Here is a 10506-nt window from a genome sequence, read left to right on the forward strand (position 1 = left end):
CACGCAGACAAGAAGCACCACTAATTGTACACTACTCTACATCTGATTCCTGACTACATCTAATCCGACCTCGTACACTCCCAAGAATACAGCACCACCTGCTGAAATCCATGCAACGCGTGGAACTAAACCTGCAAAGAAAGCTCTATAACCTCCTTGGTTGTATACGCTGCTTATGACGGTTGCAAATGAGATGCGCTGTGTTTGTGTTAGTGTGGTTTAATAAACAGTAACTTATCTACACACCTCCTTTGAAAGCATTGTCCGCGTTTTTATCACGTCTAGCGGTGTCGTCGAGCCTGCTGCCACCGCTCCGGCTACTGTCCCGCACAGCGCACCTTCATGGGGTCTAGCGTGGTCTCTGCCTTTATACCTAGCAACACGAGATTTGAGATATTCGTAGAGTGGAAATTGTACGCTTGTGAAAGGTATCTCTCTGAAGACTGTAATACCAAACCCTCTATAGAAACCTTTCAGCCCTTCCTGAGAAATGAGTAGCTGAGCTGCCTTCAGACTGCTCACACTGCCATATGCCATCGTCTGTTGCCTAGACTTGACTACCTCCGTTGGTACTCGTATCAAGCAAGCTGCTGTTTCACCACCAGATCCAGCAAGCATGTGTACAGCTGCATCTGGGAGGTTCGAGAAGCTAGAAATTGTTGGAATCGCTTTCTTAAGCGTCTCATAAGTTGTGAAGAAGGCAGCCGCTGTGATGTGATCTGAGTCTTGGTGCGCACGTCTATTGAGCCCAACATACCACCTGGCGCACCACCGAATGCTACACTTCCAACGCCTTTGTAAATATTTCTAAATCCGCCCGCTTTTATGAATCCTTGCGTAGATTGCAACCTCGTCTTGAGTGTGTCGACTGGGTAGAAGAACACATCTACTGTTACACCCGAGAGCGCACCTGCCTAATTCAAGTGAGTTTATGCTTCACAATTCACTCATTTATCTCCAACTCACAAACAACGCGTGGTAGAACGGAGGTGGTGTATTCGACATGGTCGCTGAACACGAATAAGTTATTATAAAATACCTTCACTTTAGAGTTACTACAATTTGATCCCCGCTTTCAACGCTAAACCACCGAAGATCTTTGTAGTCATCGTCCAAATCCACATCGGTGCGTTCGTCTTCGACTTGTCCCATCATGTTCGGTTGTGGTATCATGGTAGCTGTTAGTTTAAATTTGGTGTGAGAAATACCAAAGATTCTTTCAACTATCACCCGCAGCTTCTTTACTGGGATGGACGAGATGGTTGTAAGTGGGTATGTCTTGCTATCCATGCGCAATTCTATGTCTAAGAGGGATTAATGGGTGTTTTCAAGGCGTAGAAATAACCCACTGAGCTTCTTCATTTGCAAATGAGTAAGTGTTTTGCTTGGCTGACTACTAGGTTGATAGTCGTACTCTTCAGCGATTCGATTGTTGTTAGTTTCAAAGCAGAGATAACAAATACCACCCACTCTCACAAAGCTCTTTGTAGCGCGCCTGTTTGGGATCCTCTTCAGTCGGTATATTCTTGATATAGAAGTATTCTGCATCTTTTCTCTCTTCGATCGATACCTGTTAGGCAGGTCATTGAGCTGGGCAGTCATGCGAAGAAGGTTACCCACCTCGCTTAGGTTGAGCAGATGCAACTTTTCAAACCTTGCTATGACCTTCTGTCTTGCCTTGCCGACATCTGTCTCTGAAGTGTGGGTGAGATTTGAGGGCCATCTGATGATACAACAGCCTACGCGTGCTCATGATAGGGCAGTCAGTCAGCGACAGTGACTCTAATTGTGGTACCTGCAATGCCAATGCGTCAACAGATATCCAATCTTTGATCTCGTTGCGCGACAGTTTGAGCGTCTTGATTGAATTGTTCGGTGAAACTGAGCGGGGTTTGTAAGGTATCCTTGCAATCTTGTTGCTGTCGATATTTAGAGTTTGCAAGCTGAACTGGATTAGCTTAGGGTGGAAAGGAGTTGCTGAACAAACCTCGACATCCGTAACAGTTTCTCAACCTCGTTCCATTCTGAAATGTTATTGTGTGACATTATGAGTGTATGAAGGGTGGCGATAATAGGTGCATCTTTCAATAATTCTATTCCATTATATCCCAGCTCGAGCTCCTCTAATGAGCCAAGCGAATCACTCAAAGCAACCACCTTTGTAATGTTAGCCAGGACAGTCAATTCAAGCAGAGCGCACCTCGCTATAATCTGTGAGAGTGTTGTTAAGCTTCAAAATTTTAAGTTTGTGCAAGTGTGGGTATGGTCTGTTCCATATAGCGACTCTGTTCGAGCTGATGTGGTGTTATTGAGGTGAGTAAGCCATTGCCATCTACTCACCTAATATCAAGCTCCTGTATGCTAGGCAGGTATTCCACGAGCTTATCGACGTCCTCCATGGACGATATTAAAGAATGCGCCAGCGAGAGCTGTCTTAAACCTGTACACATGTGAGACAAACTCCGATAAGAACAATATCGCTCACTTTGCGCCTCTCGCCTTACTTGATCCTTATCACTATCCCCAATCCCAAAGACAGCCATGTGCTCCAAACCTGCAACCTTGAGCTGAGACGTTTGGCTGAGTTTCTTGCTAATGCGATCAATATTCGGAGCAAATTCAAGCTTATCGTCGCTATATGCGTACTTTTGCTTGAAAGCATTAAGGAATGATTGCCCTGTATGTATCTTCTTGGATGGTCGAACAAACGTCGCAGAAAAGGGAATTCTGAATAATTTCATGTAAGCTGGGCGTGTATTTCAACTAGAAATTCTCCCACTTGGTTTTAAAGTACTGCTTGCCATCCTTGTCGCCGCTGTGCTTCCCCCGGCTACTATCATCCCACTCAATGCCGCACCACAAGCCATCGGTAGAATCAACAGGGCCAAAATATTTAACAGTTCCACGTAAATTACTCAATTCACCTTTACTCGTGAGCAATTGAATCCTTTGAGGGATACCTCTAATATCAACGTGGTTGTTATCCATAAAAGTAGCAAATCTAATGAAATCCAGTTTATTTTACAATCAAATCTTCTCATTTCCAAAGAAGCTACCAAAATCAAATGATGTTGGCGACGCTGTTATCTCCTGTATGAAATGATTCGATAACAACTCTTCCATGGAAATATTTGGTGGATTGAGTGATGGTAGATTATCCATGCCTTGGTTACTGCTCGTGTTTGATTCAGCGGGGGCGTATTCCATCGCAGGTGCAACTTCCGGGCCTATAGTTGGAGTTTGAGTTGCAGTAGTTGGTGGTGAAGGTTTCTGAGGTGGAGTTCTTGACAATTTTTGCACTATTCCACTATCAGGTAGGGATATGAATGATTGAATCGCGTCTGATGTTAGAGAGAAGTCAACTTGGTCTAAACCACTGACTGATGCTCGTTGTTCTAAGAGATTAACAATATAACCTATACCCTGCCAAGGAATGGTCATTCTTTTGAGTGCTTTGTACACTATAAAGAAGTTTTGAGCAGAAATTGTTCCTAGCAATCCTGTGCCTGGAGTGTGTTATTGATAGTTTTCGCTTTGAAAAATTACTAACCTTTATCAGCATTCACCTCAGCTGGTACGGAAAGAGGATCGTTTGAATCTGTAGACTTCTTGAGCGGTCCCAAAGACACATTGTGATTTACACGGGCATCATGTACAAATGCACATGCAGCAATAAATAACGGTTGTGAAATAAATGGCGATGCAAGATAACTTTGGTTAGTGAATAGGTCAGCAAAGACAAGACACTCTGATATCATCTGTGCTGAATTTAGTGAGCTTTTGAGTGACGCTTCTGTGACGTTTGAGCCTGGCGTTTGATGTTGATCAACAAATGCCAGTACAGCGTTGTCTTGGAATTTTTTTGTTAGTAGTTGTAAAAAAAAAAAAAAGATAACCCCACTCACACCACAAGTGGATGAACAAGTATAAACCACCTTGGCCATTCGCAGCGTGTAATTTCAAGTTCTCGACAGACCACTTAATATCCGAGGGCAGATTGGTGTAAAAGTCTCTCAACTGAGCTTCAAGGAAGTGTCTGCGATCATTGTTCTGTGCTTCGACGTCTTGAGTGTCATTCGATCTGCGCCTCCTGAGGACGTCCCTGCAATTAAGTGTATCACTTATTCTTCCAACTAGAATAATCATTTTGACAGCGACAGGAAAGCACCATGGTATTTGATTTGGAGGAGCAAAAGGAACGAACGCAGGTAGAGGTGGCTGGTGGGATGATTCCGGTAGGGTGATCTCGACATTCTCAGACATAGACGAAGGTCTACCGGTACCAAAGGACAGCACTCTATCCTAAGTCCGAAGTTAGCGGGGAATGACGTAATCGGAGGAACGCACCATGACAAAGAGAGTCCAAAAGAGGAGCCTTGCACGGCGAGCTTCATCTGGAGATTCGAACAGGGCGTCGACAGTGCTATTATGGAGACCCAAATCAAAGGCCATTCGGATAGCCATACCGGAGAACTGCCATAAACCACTCTCGGAGTTTTGACCGAATTCGCAGTAGCTGAGAAGTAAAAGGCCGGCGACGGTGTCAGTTGTAGGTAGTCTAAGTAGTTCTATTAGCAGGGTATTCGCTTGTTGGATATAGGGCAAGCTCGCTTGGACGGGGTTCATATCAGGGGGCGGAACAAAGCGGACTGCGGTACCACAAATGGCGTTGACGAGAAAAGCGGACATGGTGCCATTGCGGAGTCTGGATTCAACGGAACCTCTCTCGAGGAAAGGAAAAAATTGAACGAGATCACGGAAGAATATGTCGAGTAAAGGACCGTAGGTGGATGGAGTGGGCATCTTGGAAATGGGATCGAAGAAGGCGTTGTTTGAAGTGTTTGGGATGTTAGGGAGGCCGTCGAGGAGGATAGATCGGGGAGAAATTTGCTGCGTCATGGGCTTATGTTTGAGTTTTATGCAGATTCTGTTGAGGCCTGGGTGAAGAGCGGTAGAGCCAGACTAAAGGGAGTCAGGCGAGTGAGTATATCTATTGAATGCACAATAAACAATACACACCATTCTATACTGTATTATATGTCAAAAGAAATTGTGTCACGATTGAGCGACTCACATAATACAGCTTGAGCTCATCACCGCCGCCAGTGTCATCAATGTAAGTGATTTGATTAGTCACAGCTTGCATGAGATTGATTGAAGATGACGTTGATTGGTCTGTCGACTGATCTGTATCTCTCTGCCGTGCGGCTTCCATCTCTTTACGTGTACGCTTGCGACGTCTACCTGGGCAATTTCAGAGATGGATTTAGTTGCGGGTAGATGCAACGTACCAGATGGCCAATCACAGTGTACATTTGCTTTGTTACAAGCATCACAGCGGCCGTCAACGTTGCCATCGCTAGTGATACACTTGCTCTTCTTTGCTCTACATCGTAAACAAGCCAAGTTTATCTTTAAATTTGTGTCCATCTCCTTGTCTTGTTCAGCGTTAGCGAGCAACCGTCGTGTGGGAAATACAAACAATTAATAAATAACATCATGGAACAGCAGTTTGAACCTAAACCGAGGCCTGAAATTCAAGCTGGTATTTATCCCACTGAGGTTATTCGTGTGCGTGTTCATTGAGCCATTCAACCCACCCATCACTCACGTACACCACTCAGGACGTAGCCGAGAGCGTCGGTATCACTGGTTTAACTGACAGTGTCGCAACGGGCTTGGCTGGCGATGTAGAATACCGCATCACTCTTGTCATTGAGGTGTGTTTCCCTTGTGCACAACCCCATTCACTCACCCTCTCCTAGGAGGCAAACAAGTTCATGAAGCACTCAAAGCGCTCCACGCTCCTCCCTTGTGACATTGAGAACGCGCTCAAGGTCCTCAACATCGAGCCCCTCTACTCCCCGCACCCTGCTTCCTCAGTGCCTACTTATAGGAGAGTCCCTACCTCGGCTGGCCCCGTTTTCGCTTTGGAAGACAAGGAAATCGACTTTGAGAAGGCTTTGAGGGAGCCCCTCCCGAGACTCTCCAAAGGTCCTTCCTACACTGCTCATTGGCTGGCCATCGAGGGTGTTCAACCACTCATCCCCCAGAACCCCGCTCCTGTTGACGCTGCTCCTATTCATCAACTCGCTCCCGCTCAACCTGCTCTGAATAATAATTCCTCAAACCCTAATCCCTCCTCATCCACCACCATTCACCCCCCAGTCAAGCACCTCCTTTCTCACGAACTGCAGCTATACTACATTAGGCTCACCTCCGCCCTTCTCTCCCCCGCTTCAAATGCTTCCGAGGCTAGACAAGCTGCCCTCGCCAGTTTGCGCGGTGACCCTGGTCTCGGCGGTCTCGTTCCATACCTCGTTAGGTTCGCCGCGGAGAAGGTCTCAACTAACTTGTCCAATGTTGATATCGTAGACGCCATGCTTGGTGTCGTACATTCTCTCATAGAAAATCAAACTCTCTTCATCGAACCTTACCTACACCAGATCCTCCCATTGCTCCTAACTACCCTTCTCACCTCTTCCTATCCTGCCCCTCCTAATCAGCACGCCCTTTGGCTACGTCAAAAGTCAGCATCACTCATCTCTAGGCTTCTCCATGAGTACGGTAGCAGTTACCCTACTTTGTCAGGAAGAGTTGCCAAGACGCTCCTCAGTGCACTCAAGGGTGACCAACACTCCGTTGGTGAGATTGCTTCTCGTGATGTAGGAACTAGAATGGGTAGCTTGTTAGGTCTTATGGCGGTAGGAAAGCACACGGCAATCAGAGCACTCATTCATGACAGCGGTGAGTATCATTTTAGACGGTTTATTACATTATATGCTAACCTTTATTACAGGTATTAAAGGTATTAGTGAGCTCACTGAGTCGCTCGACCAAGATGCAAGGTTGCAGGTCGTCGATACCGTTGTTGAGGTGCTCATTCAAGTATTGCCAGAATCCAAGGCTGCAAAAGTTGACTCTAAGCACATTGAAAACCTCTGCGCTCAAGTCTGCGGCTCTATCATTACCTCTCATGTATTCCTCAAAAAGCCGGAACTAGCGTCATCGATAGTGTCAACTTTGGAGGATGAGAAATTCGTTGAGTGATTTAGATTTTTTGTATTTTATTGCCTTAATTTATATTAAAAGTACTCGCCAATACAATGCCAATATTTTATATTTATAGTATTATCACTATATTCGGCACAGGATATATCATAAAAAAAGCATTCAATCAATTTACCTCGAAGCGCCACAACTTGAAGCCTGTAAAGTTCTGGGTTTCGGATAAATGGAGATATCTTTCTGAGCCCGTTGTAACTCCGGATGATGAAATTCCGGCTAATGAAACCCGCATGATAACTCGGGTAATTAAACACCCCAGCATCCGATAATGTCTGTTCAAAATCCATGGCGCAATTATCACAGTAATTTTAATGTGGGTGTAATTGTAGTGCTGCGTATCTCTAATGATGTAATAAATATCAAGACAAAACATTTATAATGATGGCATGTTCCAAGGTCATTAATATGCTTAGTATCAGTATCAGCAGATTTCCATTCGCTATAGTATACAGAAAAGCTTCACAAGCTACCAAATCAAACCGTCTTTCCGCTGAGATTATGTTGATCAGGCGAACCCAAGAACTACCTGAACGGCATGAAGATGTCAGTACTCATATGAAAATCGCAAAGAGAAAACAGCACCTCACTCACTAAGTTTTTAATCTAAACAAATCATCTAGTAAGACCGTGTACTGATAATAACTTTTGCACATAGACAACTCATCAACTTATTCACACTTGTTGAATTGGGGAATGAAGATAAAATACACTACTATATGATATGATATCACATTACATCGATCAAGCTTAGGATTTCCTCCGAGCTGGCAGAAGCGAGGACGCAATTAAAAACGATATTGGCATCTGTGCTTTCAAGCTTCACTAGCGCGTCTGTGATTGTGTGGATGATTGTCTTCGATTGTAGCAGTGCAATCTCTTCCTCCGTGATTGGCTCTATCGATGGGTGCAGCTTGTCCTGTCAAGTAACCCTTAGACCCATCGTCGATGAGCTTGAGTGGCTCAGGAAGCAAATATCAATCCCAGCAATATCCGTTAGATTGTCCTAATTTTGCAATAAAATCTACCTCAAATACCCCGCAAAGGTCATACACCCTACCCCCACATACATCTGCAAACCACTGAAGGCTTCTTGCGCGCTTTAAAGACCCTAGGCGCATAACTCTGAGCAAAGCCTTCGATCCACAGCGTTTAAACAATTAGTAAGGAAGGTATTATCGATTGAGAAATTCAATAAACGAGGTGCTTTAAAACTTTTATTGAGCTTGTTTATGTCCCTCAAGTCGAATGAATCGCCTTTATCATCCAATGACGTTTCTAGCCTGACTCAAAGCTGGTACGCGACAAATTTATACGGATCTACTATCGTTCTGTTTCCTCTCAGGACCAAGTTTTCATTAAATCAGCTAATGATTGAATCTCTGATTGTGATGGTTAATTGATTGAAGTGCCTCCTCTCGACGCGACGACAAAAAATACGTGACACAGATAGGCAGGTTATTATAGTAAATACTATAACTACTCGGAGACTATCATGCAGATATGCTTTGAACTTATACAACTGTATATACAGATGCATATCGACAATTACCTCGCGATAACGACAAGCCCACACACTTTACCCAAACCACTAAGGTCGATAAGATTCGTTAACAAATCTCTATTAATCAATTTAGGCAAAATGGAATAATAGGCGAAATTGTCAGATCTCCTCAATCGTATTATCAAGAACCCCTGCGATTGAACGGATAAGAATGAAGAATTAGACGAGCGCGGAAGAATGCAATGCTTGAGGCTTGATAGCTATACCCTAGTTTAATTAAAACAAACTTAAATTTTTGCGCCATACTATTGCCTACGCGCCTTTGTTAAAGTAGCCGCTTATGCTAATAAGCCTTTGCTAGTGATCACTGCAATGAAGCAGACCCGTTGTCTATTATAACGACGTGCGACTCATAAATTTGCTCCAACGGCTTATTTTTCCCCGATCGGACACACTCTCAAGCGTTGATATGAATGAGACTTGTACTGTCACTAGTCTCGTATTGCATCAAATCAATGAATGGGTAAGGGATCAAGAACGTTAATGAGATAGAGTTTGTTGTAACTTTTATTTACTTTGGGTCATCCATGCTTCGATAGATATGGAGTAATTGCGGTTTTGCTCGCGTATTTGCATAGATGAGATAGTGAGACATGAAAGTAACTAGAGCTTATTAAGTAATATTCAATGCTTAATTCTACAAATGGCAGGAACCTTTTAAATGAGAGGGATTGGAGTGCAGTTGATACCGACGAGACCATCGTCCTTGACGTCCTCACAACAGGTTGGGGTGTTCTTGCACTCGTCTGTGGCGTGTTAGCTGTGATATAAAGCAAGCGCGTTTACTAACCTTCAATTGCAACTCCAATGAGGAGAGGGATTTGAGTGCATTGGATGGCGACTTGGTCGAGGATGTTGCCGGTGTGGAGGAGGCCGTCTTCTTCACCGGTGGACTTTTGGGCCTTCTTGTTGGTATCGCAGCACGAGAGTTTTCCGGTATTGCATGAGCCGGTCTTGGAGGTCCAGCCAGCTGAGACAGAGGCGACGAGGGCAGCAGCGAAGACAGTTTGAGCGATCATAGTGAGATTGGAAGAGTTGTTGAGTGTAATATTATCCCAAGGAGACCTTCTACTTTTATATGTTGCCAATTTTTAGTTTATTGATTAGTCTCACTTTTAGTTTTAATTTTAGTGAGCCATTAACGCGTTCATACCGTCTGAATGATTCAGTGGACACGAAGAATGTAAATGTGCGTGAGGGTAAAAATCTATGGACATTTTAATTGCAAGCAAAATGATATCAAGTTATACAGATTTTTTGCTAGCCGTGTTCAAGAAGTCCTGTGAAAAGTCAGTCGTGGCGCTGTGTGCAACACACAATCTCAAGAATGCAGCTTCTCACTTCTTCCGACCGCGAGCAGCACCAGTTAAAAGCGTGTTTCACAAACTGTTGTGCGAGTTGTCGTAGTTTGTTCGGTCCGTGTTTAGCTGTGCGACAGCTACATTTTTGTGTTTTTGACCTCGCGAACCTGTCGATATCGTTTTTGATTTTGTCTTGTGGTTTGGAATACTCTTAAAACATTGGTACTTGAACGCTTGACCACACTACAGAAAACATGCTGTGGAATGGGGTTGGTTGAAACTGATCATATGTCCAGATCATATGATCAAGATCTATGAGAGATTAATGAGTCCCTATTCGATACTTAAGCAGACTCTTTAGAAGTCATTAAAGCATACTAAGAAGCGCCGTTCACTTAAAGTCGAAAAGATAAGCATTTCTAGCGAATTTCTAAACGGACTATCGATGCTCAAGTGTGAAGTGTGAACTAATAAAATTGACAATACACAGTCTAAACGAATTTAAAATATAATTACAACATTTTGGGAACGTCAAAAGATTAAAAACAAGGTCCCAGCCGGATTCGAACCGGCGAC

At 44.0% G+C, this 10506-nt stretch overlaps 5 protein-coding genes across 5 annotated transcripts; 1 reads left to right on the forward strand and 4 right to left on the reverse strand.

The window, feature by feature from the left end:
* Positions 1 to 36: 36 nt before the first annotated feature.
* J056_002842 (uncharacterized protein) lies at positions 37 to 1005 on the reverse strand (the record flags this gene model as incomplete). Its single annotated transcript, XM_009272107.1, has 4 exons — positions 37 to 198; positions 247 to 707; positions 758 to 914; positions 967 to 1005. 4 exons carry the CDS (start codon positions 1003 to 1005, stop codon positions 37 to 39), a joined length of 819 nt encoding a protein of 272 aa, XP_009270382.1.
* A 36-nt stretch (positions 1006 to 1041) lies between these two features.
* J056_002843 (Tubulin-specific chaperone E) lies at positions 1042 to 2988 on the reverse strand (the record flags this gene model as incomplete). Its single annotated transcript, XM_009272108.1, has 10 exons — positions 1042 to 1304; positions 1350 to 1415; positions 1471 to 1570; positions 1621 to 1694; positions 1744 to 1943; positions 1988 to 2157; positions 2201 to 2294; positions 2341 to 2440; positions 2486 to 2727; positions 2780 to 2988. 10 exons carry the CDS (start codon positions 2986 to 2988, stop codon positions 1042 to 1044), a joined length of 1518 nt encoding a protein of 505 aa, XP_009270383.1.
* Positions 2989 to 3027: 39 nt separating this feature from the next.
* J056_002844 (uncharacterized protein) lies at positions 3028 to 5430 on the reverse strand (the record flags this gene model as incomplete). Its single annotated transcript, XM_009272109.1, has 7 exons — positions 3028 to 3506; positions 3551 to 3850; positions 3906 to 4302; positions 4348 to 4962; positions 5020 to 5028; positions 5075 to 5244; positions 5292 to 5430. 7 exons carry the CDS (start codon positions 5428 to 5430, stop codon positions 3028 to 3030), a joined length of 2109 nt encoding a protein of 702 aa, XP_009270384.1.
* Positions 5431 to 5499: 69 nt separating this feature from the next.
* Positions 5500 to 7050, forward strand: J056_002845 (Transcription initiation factor TFIID subunit 6; the record flags this gene model as incomplete). Its single annotated transcript, XM_009272110.1, has 4 exons — positions 5500 to 5571; positions 5625 to 5720; positions 5766 to 6747; positions 6800 to 7050. The coding sequence occupies 4 exons, from the start codon at positions 5500 to 5502 to the stop codon at positions 7048 to 7050; spliced, it is 1401 nt and encodes a 466-aa protein (XP_009270385.1).
* Positions 7051 to 9286: 2236 nt separating this feature from the next.
* Positions 9287 to 9648, reverse strand: J056_002846 (uncharacterized protein; the record flags this gene model as incomplete). Its single annotated transcript, XM_009272111.1, has 2 exons — positions 9287 to 9375; positions 9420 to 9648. 2 exons carry the CDS (start codon positions 9646 to 9648, stop codon positions 9287 to 9289), a joined length of 318 nt encoding a protein of 105 aa, XP_009270386.1.
* Between the last annotated feature and the right edge of the window lie 858 nt (positions 9649 to 10506).

The sequence above is a fragment of the Wallemia ichthyophaga genome (assembly GCF_000400465.1).
Source record: "Wallemia ichthyophaga EXF-994 unplaced genomic scaffold scaffold28, whole genome shotgun sequence".
In the NCBI taxonomy this organism is placed as follows: domain Eukaryota; kingdom Fungi; phylum Basidiomycota; class Wallemiomycetes; order Wallemiales; family Wallemiaceae; genus Wallemia; species Wallemia ichthyophaga.